At 46.6% G+C, this 22,168-nt stretch overlaps 1 protein-coding gene across 2 annotated transcripts in view; it reads right to left on the bottom strand.

Annotated features, from left to right (window-relative positions):
* Nucleotides 1–22,168, bottom strand: part of GAS6 (growth arrest specific 6) — a 290,215-nt gene that overhangs the window by 135,344 nt on the left and 132,703 nt on the right. For both annotated transcript variants that reach the window (XM_085622736.1, XM_085622737.1), the window contains exons 5-6: nt 19,011–19,133; nt 1,520–1,642 (exon numbers count right to left, since the gene is read on the bottom strand). In XM_085622736.1, the coding sequence (XP_085478862.1) occupies nt 1,520–1,642; nt 19,011–19,133 (246 nt within the window). The remainder of the gene's footprint in view (nt 1–1,519; nt 1,643–19,010; nt 19,134–22,168) is intronic.

The following is a 22,168-nucleotide window of genomic DNA, read 5'->3' on the forward strand; positions in this document are numbered from 1 at the left end:
ACGTCTTCAACCACGGCCTACGGAAGCTACACAGGCCTCCAATCCCACTAGGAAGCCGCAGCGTCCACATCCCCGAGCCAGGGGGGCGGGGGGCGTGGTGGCGGGGAATAGAAGCCAGACAATAGCTACAACCACAAAAGTCCAGGAGAAACTGTCACCTTCGCACCATTGCGAGCAGAGCATATGGTGTGCACTTTCGCGGCCGCTTTGATGTTCTCAGTGGCTGCGCGGCTCATTGAGAACATCAATGCATCCGCGAAAGTGATCACGCAGGATGACAAATGGTGCGCACGCCCGGCGCACATGCACTGTAGCTAGAGGCCTGAAAAGCCACTAGTCTGCGCTTCCAAATCCCGCTTACTAAAACTCTCGCCAGAGCAGCGCTAAAGCGCTGGCTCAGGCGAGACCTAAAAATGAGAGCGGCATTTGGCTTGTTTATTGTCTGAATCCTTTTCATCAGTGCAAATACATCTAATGAGCAACATTTCCCCATAGGGGATACTATTTTTAAGATGTAAGGGATGTGCGGTTGTTGCGTGTAAACAGAGAAGTAGAAAGTTTATTGTCTGCCACTTGGACTTGTACATCTAAAAATGTCACTTCCTCCTTGCTAATAGTTGAAGTGAATTTTAAGTTAACGTCATTGTTGTTTATAAGGTCTATAAACCCTTCTGCACTTTGTTTGGTTCCCCTCCATACAATAAAAAGGTAATCTATAAATCTTAACCAGGAGATAACATTTGATATGTATATTTGTTAATATTTACGCATGAGGACCAGCTCCTCCACCAGCCCATAAAAAGACAGGCATAACTGGGAGAGAAGCTGGCCCCCATCGCTACACCTTGTGTCTGTTGGTACATTTGGTTACGGAACAAAAGAAGGTTGTTTTCCAGACACAAGAGCAACATATTTAACAACATTTTGTTGTTGTGCATATATTTGATTGGTCTATTTGATAACAAATATTGAACAGCTCTTATGCCATCTGCATTTCTAATACACGTGTATAATGATGACACATCTAAGGCTATAAGTAGGAATTCCTGTTCCCATTGCACATTGTTAATTTTGCGTATAAAGTCACCAGTATCTTGTACATATGATTTCAAAGTTCTTACATGATCTTGCAAAAAGAAATCTATTTATCTTGACATATGTTCCAGGGGTCCATCACATGCCGCTATTATGGGCCTACCTGGCGGTGTTTGTATATCTTTGTGTATTTTCGGCACAAAGTATATAACCGGGATGGTCGGATGTTCCTTTTTCAAATATTTGTATTCATCCCAATTTAGCAGGCCCATACTCTTACATGCCAACAATTGTACAAAAAAGCGATCTTGTATCTCCTTGTACTTTTGAATGGAGCTTTTTTTTATAGCATTCCTGGTCACTTAGCGGTCTATAAGCTTCTTTCAAATACTCATTTAATGACCATAAAACTAAGTTACCACCTTTGTCGGCGTTCCTTATCATATATATATATATATTCTTGAAATGAGCTCACTTATCTTACCGTCACAAATTCTGTTGTTTGCCTTAAGTGCGTAGCCGCTGAAGCACGAACAATGGTAGCTGCCAGGTTTGTTCAAACAGATTTGATTACAGCCTCCATTCTTCACAAAACATTCATCCTTATCTGCAAGAGAGAACAAATCACACTCTTGGTTAAGTAACTCAAACAACAAATGTTTTATATTCGTCAGAAAAATGCAACCACAATGCTTTTTTACATCACAATCTGAGGAGGATGTCCTGGTAAGTCCTGCCATGCCACTTGAAGGGCTTGGTCACCCCTGTGTAACTTCTTGGGTTATTGAAGTTCTTGTATCCAGGGGTCCCGAGGTATTCGTTTCCAAAGTGCAAACTAAACACGGAGATGATTGTTCAGACGGGTTCAGGGAACCATTTCAGACCTTGCAAAATTATTACTACAGGACGATTCAGCATTTGACCATGTGAAAACCAGGCTTAGCTAAACAACGGAGCAATTCTCTAGCAGAGCTGCAAAGACAAATTCTTGAAACTATATATTATTAACCAAAATGGCAGTAACCCCCTCCTCCCCATGTCGTGATGTAGTTTTCATCTATCACCTATGGTATCAACCTGGGTTTCTTTTTTACTTACTATCTTAATAATTGTATTACATTCTGTGAATAAGCCATCCAGCATGTCAAAGAGATACCCAGTCTCCTCTGGTAACATAAATGTTTAAATTAGTTCCCAGTAATTTCATTACTCTGAGTCCATTCTTCCTTGCTTCAATGATTACAGCCGTTAGGTGAGTCTGCCTCTTCAGAAGGCACTCCGTTTACCTATTTGGCTTTTAAAACTAAAAGTAGCTCCACCCTCTTGTATACATACACTAGGAACGCCTATCCAGAAGACATCATTTAATGTCCCCAAATCCCCATAAATGACAGACTACGTAATGAATGCTAGGGAGGGACGTAACGAAGACTGGACTACTAGTGATGAAATTGCCCGGGAGTCCTTGCTAATTTGGTTATACCTTGGGCAGTGTGGGTGAAAAACAGTTCTGAAGAAGGTTGATTTTGAACAAGACTTACTCGCACACGGAGACACGGGAAGCAGTCCTACTTCCCAATACTGCATGTGGCATTGTTGGTAGGAGTCAATTTGCATAGGCAACATGCTGACAAAGAAATATGCCGCCGCTGTGAGACCTCTAAGGGGGTCTAGGAACAGATGAAGTTTGATGACGGGTTTCTCAACCAATAAAATCACCTGTACAACACAAAACACACTTTTTTGTTCCCCTGATTAAGGGACTAGAGTCCCAAAAAGCATAGAGACGTATAACACATGCTGGCTTATAAGAGACTTATAACACTTACAACACATGCAAACATAACTGACTCTTGTAAAAAAAAAAAAAAAAAAAAAAACCCAGTAATATCCTATGGAAAATGCCGGACTTATGTATGCTCTATATTTGTTTGCTGTAACACTACATACGGTGATAGCATCACCGTCAACTATGATCAAAGACCTATGCTCTAAAAAAAACATCCCAAAGAATTATAGGATCAAAAGGGAAATGACCTCAGCCACCTAATCTCTGGAACGAAAAAAAGCACTACAAGAAAACCAAAATGACAGATCAAGGCACACCAACATCCCTTCAGTAAACATGCCCACACGTTTAAGAGCAGCAAAAAGGAGGAACACCACATATCATTCTTTACCTAGAGGACAGTTAAGTCCATACATCCTTGAAGAAACCACGCTCGGCACCTGCAACCGAAGTAAACATGACTATATCCAGTACCACTGGAAAGGCAACACACTGTTTCAGGCATAAAGATTTGAGCCCTGCATAGTACAGGCAGCAAACCCGTAAGGAAAATCTGCTACATGCTACTGCATCAACAGAGGCCCTGTCCCAAGTATCTACAGCATTGTGGGACGCACAGCAGACTACAAGCCGATTAAAAATTAATATGGCGCTAGCCTGCAGCCGAGATGGCCGCCTAGCTCTTCGGCTCCGCCGACCCTTTCGCCCTTCGTCGATATCCTGGCAAGAATCCTGCGCCTCCGAGCCCTACGCGTACCTGCGCCACGTTCCTGACCACGATACTTTGACTCCGGTCGAAAACGGAGCTGCCCCGGCGGAGTTGGGCCCCGGTTTCCATTCCGGCCTTCCAAGCGGTCGCAGCCGGGCCATTGCTTAGTGGGGACGGCCGGCGGCGACAACGATAGCAGCGGCCGCTGTGGAGAGGGAGGAGCCGGTGCACCGGATCTGGAGCGCGGCGCTGGGATTCTCACAGCAGCCTTTTCCATGCTCGGCTGCCCAGCGCGCCCCGCTCGCAACATTGTATCCAGCTCCCGTATACTGTATCCCGGCCCAGCTGGGAGAGGGCCGGGATCGCTTCTTTGTTGCAGCCTACAGCAGCGGACGCCATCTTCCGCATCGGAAGCCCTGGTCTCGCCGGTGGGTTTCCCTGCACCACAGATTCCCCTGTCCTTGAAGCTCTTCCACGACCGGCTGCCTCCACGTTTCCTGCACCGCCGGGGCCCCGCAGAGAGCTTATCACCTTCCAGATACCGATGGCCGGTGAAGGGGGCTTGCTTCCCGGGGCGCTCGATGGTTGCTTGCCTAAGATGGCGGACGCAACAGCACCCTCCATCCTTGATCCACCGCTGGGGCTTCGCGACATCCTGGCAGCTCTGGAGGACCTGTGGTTGGCCTTCCGCGACTCTGCCACTGGTTTGGAGGACCGGTTTGATCGGACTTTTTCAGCTGGCCATGATGATTCTCCAGTGCGGCATGTTAAGCCACATCTTCAGCCGACTGTCGGTGGATCACCCGAGTTGAGGTATGTGGCAGTGACGGGGGGACGTGTCCCAGTGCCCGCTGCGGTACTCCTCGGCTCTGCCCTGGAGGAGTCTGACAATCCTGCTCCCTTGGTAAGGCCGGAGCTTGTGCCTCAGCCGCCATTTTGCCCATCTCCTTTGTCCTTTGGTGCCACGTTTCTGAGCGTCCTCCTGGACTTGCTTCCTGTACATCGGCCGGCCGCTACTCTGGGATTTATGCATCGTCCTGCTCCCTGTTGTACTAGCCACCGCATAGCAGTGGCGCATTCTGTGGTCCTTTACTATCGAGCTTCGCTCCAGTTTGACTTGTCTCTTACCCCTCGATTGCTGCAACGGACTCCATGGTGGCCCATCCCGTCCAGGTTGGCTGTACTGCAATTGGATTCTGTTGGACTGCAGATTCGAAGGGGCCAAGGCTGAGGGAGGGGGTTTTTCTTGTTGCACATTGATACGTATATGGCTGGGACTGGGACTTGTGACTGTTGGAGGTACATGTAGCAGGGTGTTAGGTCGGGGCCTGGGGTTGGGTGACCGCGGGTAACGATTTTGCTTGTATTGAATAGATCCTTGGCCCTCCTCCGATCAACCGTGACATTCTTTTTCTTTTTCTTCTCTTTCTCTTCTCCTACATTTCGGGTACTCTTTTGGGGCGACAGACACACTGCTAGGGGGGTAGGCCGTAGCCTCTGCATGCGTGTAGGGTGGGGGGTATATTTCCTTGTTGGTTTTTTTTTTCTATGGGCCTCCTTTTCCTTTCTTTCTTTTCTCTCTTTCTCTTCTCCCTTTCTACTCTTTACCTTTCTCGTTTGCTCTTTCCTTTCTTATTTCTGGGGTCGAGGGGAGGATTGGGAACTTGTGGGTAGTGCTTGGGGATCGTCATGTGATATGCTTCTTTTCTATCCTGATTTCATTGAGTGCGATTGATTACCTTACGGATAATGCTTGCTGACTCTTCTGATGATCGTTGCCCACTATAGTCCTAACTGCATTGCTCTGATTCGGATCCTTCCAGACCTGTTGCTATGGACTTATTTCAAAACTTTATAAAACTTAAACCTCATCATCCTGGCGCTCGGCGGCACAATTGTGTATAAACGTAATCTGGTCTATTCGTGCTTGTACTGATATGCTGCTGAATCGTATAATTGCTTGCTGATGTGCCCTTTATTGTCGAGGCCGGCCTGAGGGTTGTAGGCCCGTATCTGTCTGCGCATACTGTTAAATAAAGGTTTTCCAAAAAAAAAAAAAAAAAAAAAAATTAATATGGCAATGTAAGAATAGTGCCTCAGCAAACAAAGAAGAGAACAGCTGACATCACCTGTGCAGATCAAAAACTGCGGCAAATTCAATCAATCGACTGCTCTCCAGCAGAGCTCACCAGAACACTCTTCTAAGTGAAAAGACCGATTTCATGCTAGAGAACTCACTTTGAGGAAAATGTGTTGGTTGTGTTTATGAACACAACAAATAAAGAGATATATATGGTCCATACCTTGAACATCCAAACACCGCAGAACATACAAATAAAAGAGGGTAGATGAGGTTGGAGAGCCCCTACAGAATACTGACTGCAAATTTCGTTCAGTGAACCTAGACTCTGGCACCTGAGCAGAGTGGAGGAGAAACACGGACTCCAGGCTCAATAGAAAGATAATAGAAAAAAAACAATAGAACATCCGATGACACCTGCCCTGGAAGAATTGGTCTTGGGCCTGAGGCCACAATACCCTAAGCCCCATAAGAATAATCACTGCAGATGATCAATAACACGAATGAAGGGAGCCCCCAGCTTGTGCTGAAGACAATCTGTTGTAATCTCACTATCCCATTAAACCTGGCAACATGACCAACAGCAATGGGTATCTGAATAAAGTGTAACCAGACGAGGAAATTAACCAGTCCTTTGCCCAGGTAAAAATGAAAAATACGCTTCACATGAAAATGATGCACCAAGCAAATAATGTATTGGGCGCCATTCAACAAAGCCTCAAGACTTTAGCCAGAGCCAGTTGGCCACAGTCACTCTTCACAGGAGAATCAAGGCAGGGCAACCTTTGAGCTGCACATTTCAAAAGGGACAGGAGAAAGAAACATGCACCTGAACCAAGGCCTCTATAGTCCCAAGGCCACCATCTACACCAGAGAATTTGTAGATGGCACTGCAGAAAAAAACTCCAGATGCATGGAGCAACACTGATGGCCAACTTGCCTGCAAATATCCAAAATTCATCGGATTGAATCTAAAATCTTATAGGACGTTGACCACAAACCAGTACTACCACCCAGCATACAGGAATGATAGCAAAACTGAACATGAACTGAGACTGAGGGACAGAATGCACCTCAGAATATCCATTCTGCAAAGTCGACAACCAGGAAAAATTTAAGGATCCAAAGAAAGGAGTAGTTTCTTACCTGTAACTCCAGTTCTGTAGTAGGGGTATCTCTGTTATAGTCATAATCTATGAATAGTCCCGCCCATGTGCGGGGACCCCGGAGCAATCAAAAATATCTCTTAAGCTGTCCCGCATTTGCAAACCTGCAAAGACACTTAAGAGACAGACAAAATAATACAGCTTAGTTACAACAAAGCTGCACTGGCCAGCACTTCCTCTGAAGTGAACACAAAAAGCCAAAATAAAGTTTAAATGTCATTTTTTATTCACATCTGACATCCTCCTTTATTATCACACACTCCCTTCACCAAAATCCCTTTAAACAATAGAGAGGAAGGGGTGGACAGACAAGCCCTATAGGCTGTCATTATATGTCTGCTAAAGGGATACCGTGCCTTTAAGAAACTCTCCAGAGACCCCCGGTATCCCAGGATGCACAGCCAACACAAGTTACTTTCAGTTCTTTTTGAAGGTGTATAACAACAGGCCTGATACTATCAGTTTACTCCACCGGGGAGGAGGGAGGGTCGCTTATGACTATAACAGAGATACCCCTACTACAGAACTGGAGTTACAGGTAAGAAACGACTCCTTCTATAGTAGGGGATCTCTGTGTATAGTCATAATCTATGAATAGAATGGCAAGCCCATCCCAACCAACAAGCAGCGGTGGAGTAAGCCCAAACACCAACAAATCACTGTGCAAACAAATTCCTCAGCGAAGCCTGTCCAACCTGCGCATCTGCCCTAGCATCAGAATCCAGGCAGTAATGCTTCGTAAACGTATGGACCGACTTCCAGGTGGCAGCCTTACAAATGTCAGCAATGGGAACATTCCTAAGCAAAGCTGTAGTAGCAGCCTTGCCTCTAGTCGAATGTGCCGTAGGCTTACCCCCCAATGTCTTATTAGCTTTTTGGTAACAAAGCTGAATACAGGAAACAATCCACCTGGAAATGGACTGTTTTGAGGTAGCTAAACCAGTTCTTACCGAACCATAATTCACAAACAGTTGATCCGACCTGCGGATATCTTTTGTCTTATCCAGATAGAATTTCAGTACCCTACGCACATCAAGTGAATGCAGAGACCTCTCCGCCGGAGAGGAGGGATGTTGAAAAAACGTAGGCAAAGTTATCATTTGATTTAAATGGAAATCTGATATCACCTTCGGCAAAAATTTAGGATGGGTACGCATCACTACTTTAGAAGCATGGAAAACAGTATACGGCTCTTGACAACACAGAGCCTGAATCTCACTCACCCTCCTGGCCGATGTAATGGCCACAAGGAAGGCAGCCTTCCAAGACAGATGCTGTAACGAAGCCTTATGGATAGGCTCAAAAGGCTCCCTCATCAATCTAGATAACACCACATTCAATTCCCATGGTGGAGAAGGTCTTCTAACAGGGGGAAACACCTTACGCAAACCCTCCAAAAAAACCTTAATGACAGGGATTTGAAAAAATGAGGTTTGAGAAGGGCCTTTCCTATACGCAGTCAAAGCTGCAAGATGAACCTTAAGAGATTGAAAATTAAGCCCAGACTGAGCCAACTGCAGCAGATAAGGCAAAATAACATCTTCTTTACAGGATGTAGGGTCAATGTCCTTCACCATAAGCAGAATCTCTTCCACTTATAGGCATAAGAAGTCCTTGTAGACGGTCTCTTTGCCTCCCTCAAAATCTCCATACAGTCCTGAGGCAGGTTCAAATGTCCATATTGCACTAGCTCAGGAGCCATGCTGCCAAACTCAAGGACGAGAGATTGGGGTGAACCATCTGTCCTCTGAACTTCGTGAGAAGGTCCGGCCGACACGGCAGGCGCTTGTGTGGGAGAACAGACCGATGAAGAAGGTCGGTGAACCACCATTGCCTCGGCCACTCCGGAGCAATCAAGATCATCCTGGACCTGGATTGCGACAGCTTGATCAGTACCGCCGGGATCAGGGGAATGGGTGGAAAGGCGTAGAGAAAGCTGTTGGACCAGCTGATCCATAGGGCATTCCCCAGCGTCCCTGGTTGGTAGTACCTGGACGCGAAGTCGCGGCATTTGCTGTTTTCTGCCGTAGCGAACAGATCTATATCCGGAGTGCCCCACTCTGCGAAGACGTCTTTTAGCACGTCGTCGTTTAGCACCCACTCGTGGTTCTCTTGGACGAGCCTGCTGAGCGCGTCTGCTTGGGCATTCTGCACCCCCGGCAGATGGGTCGCCGTGATCGTCAGGTTCCTGGCCACCAGCCAGTTCCAGATCGCCTGCGCCTCCCGAGACAGGGTGCGGGAACGTGAGCCCCCCTGCTTGTTGAGGTAATACATGGTCGTAGTATTGTCCGTCTGAACCAGCAGGGAGTTCGTCCTGAAGGAGGGATGGAACGCCTTCAAGGCCAAGTGTACTGCTCTGAGTTCCAAAAAGTTGATATGGTAAGCCGTCTCCATCTGCGACCATATCCCCTGAATCTGAAGAGGGCCCGAATGCGCTCCCCAGCCCTGGAGAGACGCATCGGTCACTATGGTCTGGACCGGAATACCCTTGTGAAAAGGAGTCCCCCTGCAAACATTCTCCGGGGCACACCACCATCTCAGAGACTGCCGAGCGTGTTGAGACAGCTGGATCCTGTCCTCCCAACGCCCCCGCCTCTGGTCCCATTGATCCTCCAGACATTCCTGGAGGGGCCTCATATGCAGACGTGCATTGGGGGTGAGAAAGATGCAAGAAGCCATCGACCCCAGTAAGGAAGACACCGTCCTCACTGTAGGAGAGCAGGCTGAGATGAGATGCCGAGCCTTCCCACGGATCGATAAGCGTCTCTCCTCCGAAGGACACACGCTTGCAGTCACAGTATTGACTGAAGCTCCCAAGTACTGGAGACACTGCACAGGGACCGGCACTGACTTCGTCATGTTGATGTGCAGCCCCAGACGATGAAGCAAGGCCGCCGTCCTGTTGAAATGGCACTGGGCTTCCTGGTACGTGGACGCTTTGATCAACCAATCGTCCAGGTATGGATACACAAACACCTTGTTCTTCCGCAGGTGTGCCGCGACCACTGCCATGCACTTGGAGAACGTCCGTGGTGCAGACTTCAGGCCAAACGGGAGTACCGAATACTGGTAATGGTTGTTGCCTACCAGAAACCTCAGGAACTTGCGATGCTTTGGTGCGATCGGCACATGAAAGTAAGCGTCCTGCAGATCTATGGCGCACAGCCAGTCTCCTCGATGCAACTGAGGGTAAATCTGATGCAGGGACAACATACGGAACTTTTCTCTGCGGATCCACCTGTTTGCCTGGCGCAGATCCAGAATAGGCCTGAACTCGTTCTTGTCCTTTTTTCTTATGAGAAAGAACCGCGAGTAGAGACCTTTTCCTTTTTGCTTCAAAGGAACCGCTTCTATCGCCCTCTTTTTTAACAGAACGTCCGCCTCCCGCTGGAGCTCCCGCACCATGTAGGGGGAGCGCACTGGTGGAATCTGTGGAGGCGGACTGGTGAAACGAAGACAGTAACCATTGCAAACAATATTCAGCACCCACTTGTCCTGAGTTATTGTCCTCCACTCTGCCAGGTAGTGTTGAATACTTCCCCCCACCGGAGCGGGTAACGGATGAGGGGGAAGTAACTTTTCAGGGCTTCGACCCGGCCGGGCCTTTGTTCCCCGACGAGGACTGATGCTGTCCTCTGCCCCTCTGGCGCTTCTGAAAGGACTGCCTCGGGAACTGTTGTTGTTGCTGGGGCTGTTGTTGGTGACCCGACTGATGCCCTTGACCCCTTTGCTTGGAATAGCGCCTGCCAGAGGATCGGAAGGACCTCCTCTGCTCCCTGGGCCTCTCCAGCCCCACTGCCTTCAGGGTTTCCGCCTCGGCCTTCATGCGGGGCATCTCGTCATCCGTATGAGACCCGAACAGCGTCGTGCCGGAGAACGGCAAATTGGCGATCTTCTGCTGCGCTTCAGGCTTGAGCGGTGTCAGCCGCAGCCAGGAATGCCTCCTCATGTGTATGCCGTGGCAGTACCCATGGGCCGCCAGCAACGATATATCCCCCGCCGCACTGATGATCTGGTTAGAGACCATCATGCCCTCGTTCAGCACCTCCTGAAAGTCCTCCCTCTTATCTCTAGGCAGGGAGGCAGCGAACTGTTGCAGGGAGTCCCAAAGAGACCTGTCATAGCGACCCAACAGAGCGGAGGCGCTAGCGGCCTTCATCGTAGTGGCCGACGTGGAGCACATCCTCCTCCCCAAGGAGTCCATCTTGCGACTCTCCTTATCCGGAGGAGCCGTGGACGAAGGTGTCGTAGAGTGTTGTTTACGAGCCGCCGACACAATGACAGAGTCCGGGGGAGGGTCCCCCCTGAGGAACGCCGGGTCCGGGGCCCTGTACTTTTTCAGCAGTCTCGAGGGCGCCGGTTTCACCACGGCCGGCGTCAAGAACACCTCCATTGCAGGTTCCTCCAACCCCGGAACCAAAGATCACAGAGGTGGTGGGAATGGGGTTGTTACTGATATTCCCAACTTCGCCGCCCCCATCATCAGCACCTCCTGGAAAGTGGCAATGTCATCCACTGGCGAGACGCGGGTAGGAGGCGTCTCCGACAGTGAGGGAGAAAACCGTCCAGCCCCAGAAGAGTCCGTGCCCCTCGAGCCTCTGGAACGAGACCGATATCTCCGTCGTCCATGTCCAGAGTGAGTGGACGATCTGCGCCTACTCCGTGATCGCCTGCGAGGGCGAGGGCGAGAGCGAGATCTCTGCCTGTGGGGAGCCCTCAGGGGCGGAGGCAGTGGCTGCGGTGGAGGTGCAGGCCGCTGAGGCAGCGGAGGAGGGGAAGGAGGAGGAGGAAGAACAGGCGCCGGTAGAGGAGCCGGCGGAAGAGCAGGCGCAGGAGGCAGCGGCGGCTGCTGAGGACGCAGCGGGGACAGATGTTCCGAAGCCCCATCACTCCTTGCAGGAGAGCCCGCACCAGCACTGTCCGGGCTCTCGGCCACTCTTCTCTTCTTGGCGGGCCTGTCCCGTATTGAAGCAAACGACGGGGAACGTCCTCGTCTCCCTGATCCCCGACTGGAGATCGTAAGCACTGAGGACGTGTTCCCCGATGTCCTTGACGTCGAACCGTACGTCGACCTCGTCCGGCGTCTCTTTGCCGGTCGTCGCCCCCTCGACGTCGTACACCGTCTCGTAGTCGAGCGCCCTCTCGACGTCGAACCACGCCTCCTTGACGTCGAACCATGCCTCCTCGACGTCGAACCATGCCTCCTCGACGTCGAACGATGCCTCGACCGCCGACGCCGCGGCGTCGACCTCTGCCTCGACGTCGACTTCTGGTGCCTCGACGTCGACCTCTGGTGCCTCGACGTCGACTTCCGGTGCCTCGACAGCGACCTGTGCCTCGACGGCGACCTGTGCCTCGACGGCGACCTGTGCCTCGACGGCGACCTGTGCCTCGACGGCGATCTTCTCCGCCTGGACGGCGGGCGCCGGGGTCTCGGCGTCGACTCCGTCAGCGTCGAGCCATGGGTCGACGGCGAAGGCGGCGAGTGAAGTCTGCCATGGGGCTCGGTACGACGTCGATGGGGTGTCGACGTCGACCGCGACACCTGCGATGGCGACCCGGTCCCGGGTCTCGCCGGCCCCTCTCTCGACGTCGAACACCGAGGCTGCCGCGACCCAGAGCCCTGGACCGACGGCGAACATACCGGTGCCTTCTCTCTCGCCGTCGACGTCGTCGCCTTCGACGCTGAACGCGACCTACCAGCCGGTAGGCGCCGTTTCTGCTCCCTGCTCTGCCCGGAGGTCCTTCCAGAGGCTGAAGCATGGGCGGAGGAGGGGGAATGAGACCCTCCATGCCCCGAAGTCCCACCGGTCCTCTGCTGCTCCTGTCCCTGAAGGCGAATCTTCTCCCTGTCCCTCAGGGTCCTTTTTGAAAAGGTTTTACAGACGTGGGACCCGTGCTCACTACGCCACTGGAGTCAAGCTATCCTGGCTGATGACGGCTGATAGCCAGAAACCGGTCCTAGGATGCTTGATTCCGGTCCAGGGAAGACATGGCTTGGCAGTTCGGGCTGGACTGTTCCCATGAGGCACAGGGTCAAGACTGATTTGCATATGGCCATGTCTAAACTGGGGTGGTGTAGTGGGCAAAAGAACGATGGATTTAACCCAGATCTCTTGACTGGGGGAGAATGTCTGCATTGTCAGCATTCCGTCCATCATTTGTTTGTTGTAAAGGTTTTACAGATGGCACATGTAGCTGGGACATGTGAAGAAGACAAGCAGAGGATACAAACATCATGTGGGTCCGTCTTGGCCTTTTTCCTCCCACACTCAGGGCATTTATCGAACAAAGCCATGCTAAGAGTGGGCCAAAACTGCTCCAGATTGTAGGCAGTAGTAGACAAAGGCTCTAGACGTCGAATGAAAACACTATTTATCCAAAAAATCCAATTTTAATCAAATAAACCACCCAAAAGGGTAGAGCTCAAGCTCCAGGGTCCTGCTAGCAGGAGCCGGAAAAAAGAACTGAAAGTAACTTGTGTTGGCTGTGCATCCTGGGATACCGGGGGTCTCTGGAGAGTTTCTTAAAGGCACAGTATCCCTTTAGCAGACATATAATGACAGCCTATAGGGCTTGTCTGTCCACCCCTTCCTCTCTATTGTTTAAAGGGATTTTGGTGAAGGGAGTGTGTGATAATAAAGGAGGATGTCAGATGTGAATAAAAAATGACATTTAAACTTTATTTTGGCTTTTTGTGTTCACTTCAGAGGAAGTGCTGGCCAGTGCAGCTTTGTTGTAATTAGGCTGTATTATTTTGTCTGTCTCTTAAGTGTCTTTGCAGGTTTGCAAATGCGGGACAGCTTAAGAGATATTTTTGATTGCTCCGGGGTCCCCGCACATGGGCGGGACTATTCATAGATTATGACTATACACAGAGATCCCCCTACTACAGAACTGACATATTCCTGCCACATGTAAGAAAAGAAGACATGCTTACTTCTAAATGACAGGGTTGCTTTCTGTTATTAAAAGTCACAGACACTGATATCAATAGACCCCAAACTACCAGAAGTCAAAACAACTTACAGCTCAGAACAGTGGAAACCTATAACTAAATCCAACATCCATCAACCCACATGTAAGTTTATGTGACAACACTGAATCCACCAGCCACTAAGATGAAGCGCACAACTCAATCTTGATAAAAGAGAATAATGAGGCAGCTGCCTATCTCAGGTTGGCGTTCTCCTTCTACCACTGCAGAATGTGACTAGCAATTCTGCTTCATCAAAATTCCCTGGAGGGCAAACTATTGGCAGCTACTTACAGCAGAGGATAGACAACTAAGACCCAACCTTTTCCCTATGACCCAAATCGAGAACAGCCTCCTACAGCGTGAAACAAGAATGAAAATATGCCAGACTAATCTTGGATTCCAGTATGGCCCTGCTCAACTTTTGACTAAAGTCTGAACTGGGGCAACAGCCAATTTGCCAGCCCAAGAAGCCCAGCCTACAGAATCCGCATCATTGCAGTTTCAGACAACCAATGCCCAGTATCAGAAGATAACCTTGGGACACAGGCACATGACCAGACTTAATTATTATATATTCTTTCCCAGGACGAAAACAGCAGTTCAATTCAAGGTAGAAATGTCAGCATAAACTTGGTGTTAAAGTGATTCAGAGAACACTTGCCCACTAAAGGAGAGCTTGCAACTATCCGTACACAGACAAGATAGAAATATATCTTATTATTCTCTTTTTCATGTATTAACTCTTTCCTTTTTTGAGAGCCACCTAAAAATAGTGTGACAAAAAAACGTACAAACATACGCCCATGGTGTCAGTAGGACTCAAACCCTTTGGGTTCTCTTTGACAACTGTTTAGGTTATTTCCGGGCGACTGTTCTAAAAAAAAAAAAAAAGATAGTCTTTCACAACCTTTCAATTAGACATTTAAATAAAACATCTCTTGGTGGTCAGTGGTGGGTCCAAACATGACCTGGCACAGAATTAACCCAATATGAAGGTTCAAGCTGAAACAGGGGACAAAGAACCAAAGACGAAAAAAATGTTTACTTGTACTCCATCTTCACTGCCACAGTCAACAATCCTGTGACTTGGCTGCAGTTCCAAGCACAGCACCGCAGGAACCCTACCATCAGGAAAGGACAGAGCAGGTACTGAGAAGGTCCAGGCACACTTCTACCAGTTTAACTGCTTCCATGCAAACACCAAAGGGAATCATTCTTTCTATTGTCTTTTTAGATCGTGCTTACCAGACAGTACAGTTGTCTGGTTGCAAAGACATTTTGTGTACTTACCAAGAACACAGAGGGGCTTGCAGCCCACCCATTGTTTCTCATTCGTTGGCTTTACTGTCACTTAATTGCCTTCTTTTTATTCCATGGCTTACTTTGTCGATCTTGTATCTGTCCTTCCCCTCCAGCATTGGCAATATACTTGTATCTTTCCTCTGCTCACATTTAGGAAACTACTTTTTATTTTGTGTTAAGCACTCTACAAGAGGACATGTGATTTCCAGCTGTCTCTGTAGTGTTTCTCTTCCCTCCTCCGCGCTCTTTGTATCTCTCTCTCCCGTATGCTTCGCCCTTGCCTTCCTCCGTGGTGGGCTCACACTCATGTGTGGCACCTCCATGTTGCTTTCTCGCCTGTGTCCTTTTGCCCTAGAACTTCTTTGCTTCCTCATAGCTATTTGCTTTTCTCCCCCTATCCACACTCCTTTCCTCTTTCATTTTTGCTTTTCTCCATAACCACTCACACCCGAGTTACTTGCCCCCACCCACAACCTGTGTTACTTGCCCCCATCCATGACCTGGGCTGCTTTCATTCACAGACCGCTGTGTTGCTTCTGCTCCATCCTAATGTTGCTCCCCCTATTGCTTCTGTTCCCCTTGTTGCCTCCCCCACACCTGCTTTAAAAAATAAACCAGCCTCTTGCACGTTTTTTCTTTTTGTGAACTGATCCGACTTGGATATGTGAATAAAAAGAAAAAAAGCACCACGTCATTTTGAAGGCATTACCATGCATGGTGAGCACACCTACAACATGACCTGGACATGTGTGCCATTGGCTTATTTTGTATTCTTCTTCACCCATTCTGTACAAGATCGCTAAAGAGGACTGGCAAAGCTAATAGGATGCAAAGGCGATAGCCATAGGCTTTGCCAATGCCTGCTTTTAATATTCCTTTTTAACATGCAGTACAGGAATAATACCAGTAATTCACGCTCACCATGATGTAAATAGTGAAACCAGCTTTGTATAGAGGGAGCCGTAGGCAGATTCGCTCTGTCCCTCCAGCTGGAGGAAACCATTTAGCTGGCCCTCAGCAAGGCTCCAATAAGCAACCCGGCCTTGCAGAAATTGAAGTGCAAAAACAATTTCCAGACTGCTAGCAGTGATCTGACCTTGTAGGAAAAGTCCTGCAGAGCATCAGCCAGGGATGACTGCAGCTTGTGCACCAAACTACTAAACGGAATGAAAAAAGGACCAATATATATGTATGTACAAATATGGTATTTCTATTACGACAACCTAACCAAAAGACTGTGGAGCCCTGTACAAGGTCAGAGACAAGTGACAACTTATGGAGTAAAGAGACACTCACCACACCTTAGGTGGCATGCTTCATCATTTGGCCCCATCTTCACTCCAGGCTGCTACAATTGTTGTCAGGGTTGGGATTACTTTGGGTTAGGAGCTCTTATGTCTAAGGGGTGTCTGCACCACAAATCCACTATGACTAGAATGTGGTACACCAAAAAAGAAGTCCCATAGAATACACTGCCAATGACCCTTTCAATTAAAATCGCCTATGATAGACTGTAATCAAACTTTATTATCATCATCCTTTGGAAAAACCCAAAATAAAAAGAACTGGTTACGAGAATTTGTGCTTGTTAGTTGACATGTATCATGTCAAGTGTAGCCCCTGTAGGGTCTTTGGCATTTATTCAGGACAGAGGTGTCCCAATCTTCCTACACCTTCATCAGCTACCTAACTTGGTTGTGTCACAGAATGTCAGAGGGGTGAACATGTGGGTGTGTGTAATTTGATAGACAAATATAAAGTAGTTTTCTAGCCCATCCTAGGAAGAGGGTTATTGTTGGACCTGTAGAAAACATAAGAAGGTATACCTCATGTTCCTCAGAAGGCCACATAGGGTTTGTACCAGGTCTTATGGAGAGAATCTCTTAAGTAAGTGAGTACTATCACAAAATATAGACGGTACTGTGTCTATGAAGCTAATCACGGCTTCATAAAAACGTAAGAGATAACAGTTGCAAAACCCAAGGTAACACAAAGTGCAGTGTTTCTTGAATGCAATCATCAAATGTGAAACGATGTCTATATAGGTAGGGCAATCTTAACCTGGCCCTACACTAACAAGGCCTCAAGAAGAGAATGACATTGTCTCTTCAAAAGCTGTTTTTTTTCTATAGACCTGTGATAATTAATCTGACTCAGTGTTTCCTAGTTTGTCAAAGAAAACTCAGATTGTGCAAAAAAAGTCAAAGTTCTTTCTGTTCTTTAATTTGTAGTGGTGCTGAGTGAAGACAAAACTAGTCTAGTCCAAAATTTGCGTTATTTGATTTTGCATAATTACAAGAAATTTCAGCAAAGCTACAGAAGTTACACATAACGCTACAAAATGCAAAAATGTCATTTTACACTCTATTTTCGGGTCAAATGAGTACTTTGTTTGATAGGAGGATGCATTTCATGCTAAAAAAACATATAGTGCAAAACAAAAGCATTGTGAACAGCTGCTCATGTTATTTGTTCCTAGGCGTCTGTGGTAAATTTTCACCATGAATGGTGCGTAATCGCGCAAAGTGGCATCATTTTGGGAATTTCACATAATAAGCGTAAAGTGAAATTGTCGTAATTAAGCAAATTATGCCAATGTAATAAAAAAATTGACCCAGGCCTACAAAGAAGCCAAACTCTTGTTGTGGACTCTAGCCTGTAATTTGGAGAGGGTAGGGGAATTGAATTCTACCACTTGGTCTGGGTCTGGTTTGTTGGTCTCTTTTGTAACTCCTCATGATTTTAAGAGAGTTTGGTGCACAGTGATTAATTGGGACTGTCCTTTGCTGCGACTCCGGCCTCACGATAAAAAATCTCTCTTGATTATTGTGGCCAAATACCCTCTAAGGAACTAGCCTAACCATAAAGGTAGCAAGGATTGACGAGCTGGCAAGGTGCTGCATGTCGAGGTTTCTGGAATGCTTTGGAATTTCATGATCATTTTGTTTACTGAGTGTACCATAGTCTAGTCATTGTAGATGTGGGGTGCTGATAACCCCGAGACGTAAGAGCTTCTGCCACAATGGAGACCCACGAAAATCCTGGCAGCCTGAAATGAGGAGCAGGCCCGTGACGTAGCTTACCTGTGTGGGTGAGGTCCCAGCATCCTTTTAATCAATACATTATTAAGACTTGGTGTACACAGGATCCAGAGTGTCGTATTTTATTCCAAGTACCTCTTTTAATTTTTCATCCATTTATTTCTCATCAACTCTGGGCTTACCCTAACTGCCAGCATTGCAAGTTGCCACAGATATGCAAGTCCTATGGACATCTGTAACTCCTCTCTCACCATCACCATGAGCACCATGACCAATCGCATTAAAGCCTTCCACCTCTCCCACATATTTACCCTCCTTTGTCCTCCTAGGCGGCTTCAAAGAGTCACCTTAGCCCTCCACAATCCACTACGAAATAGCTAGATCTTATTAACACAACAGCCCAAAGAAAGCAGACTAGTACATCCAAATCAACGAGCATGACTCTTGAAACGTACAGTCCTGCTTAATCTACAATTCTGTCACTAACCCTTTTCTCTCCACTTTTTTCTGCTTAGAAAAAAATACAGTTACTATAACATCTCTTCTATGCGTAGTAGTCAGACATTTGCCCCAAACTTAAAAGGCCATGGTCACTAATGGTGCTGCAAAATCCATGAGCAAAACAAAACCAATAAAAATAAGTTCGACTTTCTGGTTGACTCATGGACTAAGAGGCAAGCCAACCTCAGCCCACAAGTTAGAAGATGAAAAGTCAAAATCATTCCACCCATGCACTGCCTATTTTATTTGAACAACAAAGAGAGAGCAATAGTAGTAGTGCAAAATGGCCATAGTAAAAAGTCTATTTTGCAAACATCATAAACAACCTAAAAAATAGTAAGAACAGGATAAAATATATTATTATAGATTCCAACTAAATTATGTACAATTCAATCTTGAATTTCCTACCGGAGTCACATTTTTTGCCTATCCAGCCAGGTTTGCAATGGCAATAAAAATCTCCCTTCTGGTCTTCACAAGACGTAGATCCATCTTTAAAGCATGGATTTGGAGAACATTGATTTGGCAGATCTGTAGGGACAAAATAACAATAGAAGAGTTACATAAAATGGGTATAATTGTGTGCAAATGCTCTCCCCACATGCAGGAAAAATACCTAATTGGACACAGTGGTGCACAAACATGGTTTCTTTTCTCCAAGCATTTATTGCATTTCACCAACACATTGTTCTGCACATCGAACAATAAAACATGAGGTGGAGTTATCCAGATTCTTGGATGGTTGTACATTCACAGAACTAAGGATTCCTAGCAAGTGATACCGGTTGTATGCCATAATATTCATTTTTTTTTAAACTGACCTACAAAACTATTGTGTCACAAATATAGACTAAGGATACATCAAGATTATATAGATAAGTGTAGATTTACTGTTCTCAACTCCTCCTAAATGTCCCTTGACAATATACATACGATCGAGTTATGGACATGTGGAATTAAAAATAGTAAAACTATGCTTACTAAAGTCAATATCGTAGACACAATTGATTAACAAAACACTTGATGAAGTGGTAGAATACTCCTAATGCACCCTCTGAAGCCCCACAACGTCTCAATGTAGTGAGGCAACATATGAGTTGGATGGTGGAGTGAGTATAATCTGTATGAAGTCAGATGTAGATGTTTCACAAGAGGTAATGATATGAAGGCCTAGTTTCCATTTTCTGTTCTCAACCTGCATGGGATATCCAAGGCAGCTGCCATGTTGTAGCACTGGAACTGCTCTGCCATCTGTGGAAAGGCAACTGGGAGGCATTCCCCAAAGTGCAGTCACAAAACTGAAGTAACAGGGCACATACTACATGCTAGTAAGTCCAGGGTAATGTTTTATTATGGGATATGACCCGCTTCTTCTATGTTCTACAATGACGATCTTATTATGAGGGGTTGTGCTCATTAATAAACTTAGTTTATGTTTAGTTTGTAAACTAAAACTACTCTTACAAATACATCTTTAAATGTTCTTCTTCTCATGAGCAAGCCAACTCTTCCCTTTCAGTTGTAGAATATTGAGTAATGGATATTTTGACACTCTCAAAGCAAACACAAAGGTCCTTTATATTAAAGCTAAAAACAACCAGGGTGCAACATTTAGATTACTTACCAGTAACGCTCATCAGATTCAGCTCTTCATCATGGTCCTGAACGTCCTTCTCTGCCTCCTTTTCTTAAAGGCTAAGCACATACAGCTACACTATTGACAAATGGCTTGTGTAAGGTGCTCATGAACGTCTATATAAGTCTGACGGGGTGGTCCATAAAAATAGAAGTTCAAACGAACAGCCTATTATGTAAACTACGCTTCAATATATAAGAACCCACAACAATGATGAAATAGGATCTACCAAAGAATATTATCAGTAAATCTCCATCTATCAATTCTGTGATGAGTTCATGCCTTTCCTCAGCCACAAAAACAACCAAAATGGAAGTCAACATGCAACATTTCTCAACAACTAAGGAAGACTACAACAGTTGCAAAATATATATGAATATTCATATAAATTCATATGTATGGACTCACACTAACATGAGGCCCAGAGCTCCAAAGGGCTTCTTATCTGACCTTGCCTGGACAAGCTTCCAGCAGCTATTCTGAATCAGCCTTAGAGGTCACTTTCCTTGTCCTGACGTCATCATAAGTTTCCTTATCTGATTGTGCAAGTTGCTTACACAGTGCCAAGCCAGCCTTTCTGGTCTGCCCATATCTGTCTGTTTATAATTTACATGGTGCAGACATTGCACATCCATGTTAGCCATATTTGGCTTGGTGCCTGATTCTAGTTCCGCTAACATGGCATTACTGAACTATTTAGCACCCAGAAACCAGCCACTCTGGGAAGAAGCAGTCTGAGAGCCCCTACGGTGGCAGATCTGACTTCTTCCTTGCTGATTAGCAATGATGCATGCTTTTGGTACCAATAAATACATTTCACTCTGTTTCTGAGCAAACCTGCTATGTCTGGTGAGTTTTGTTCATTTGCTCCTGGGAAGGTGCCAGTATTTCCCCATCAACAACTCCATATCAGACCCAGGCACCCCTTGGGAATGGTCTGCTCCAAATTAAGGACTCCACTTACCAAATCACTAAAAACACAAACTTGTGGCCACTCCTTCAGATCCCTGTAATGCTAAAACTAGCAAACTAGGCTATCTCTTCTAGTGGCAATCCCTGTGCTGGCAAAGGACACCCTCCAACTAACTCAAACACACTATCATTACACTGGTCATCACGAAACATGCCACTGACCCAAACATGCTTGTCAACTTCAGTCTGGGCTTTGGCTTCCTGCTATCAGTAACATTCTTGCAACAGTAGTCACCACAGAAGTCTCAGCTTACTTGAAGAGAGCCTCCATAATGACTTTTAGCCATGCTTTGCGTTTTTGAAAGGGACATTTTCTCTGCCAGGAACTAGAGACAAAGTTGCATGATGATCCTCCTAGAACTATCTGCCACTTTAAACAGTTGACCACTATATCCCCCTAGCTTGACGAGAGTCTGCATTTGAGCTACAATGGTTCAGGTCCCTCCTTGCTAACTACACCCATAAGGTGAAACCTGGCCCATTCATATTGAACATGACCTCCCATTATTTGTGGATTTTCCAAGGATAAGCCCTCTGATTGGCTCTCTTGCCCGTACATACATACATGACCCACTTGCAGCAGTCTTTGAAAATGTTGGATAACAGATGTGTGGATGACAGTCAAATACACATCAAATTCCCAAAATAACCAGAAACCACTAAGGAAATACTCAATTGCCCCCAAACACAAAAACTTACAAAATGAATGACAAATTACTGGCTATCCCTGAATGCTTTCAGAACTGAGTAACCTACTCATTAGTCCTGTAAAACCTGGGTCTCTGACCATGGTCTGACTTCACTTCCTAGGTCATCCTCCCACCTATTCTAAATCGGTCTGCAATCTTGGAGTTATTATTGACAATGAACTTTCCTTTTCTACTCAGGTCAACTCCATCACCAAGAAGTTGTCTCACACACTCGAGCCCATGGGATTCTCCTCCTAGTTTAAACTCCC

Source organism: Triturus cristatus, chromosome 8 (assembly GCF_964204655.1).
Source record: "Triturus cristatus chromosome 8, aTriCri1.1, whole genome shotgun sequence".
NCBI classification, from domain to species: domain Eukaryota; kingdom Metazoa; phylum Chordata; class Amphibia; order Caudata; family Salamandridae; genus Triturus; species Triturus cristatus.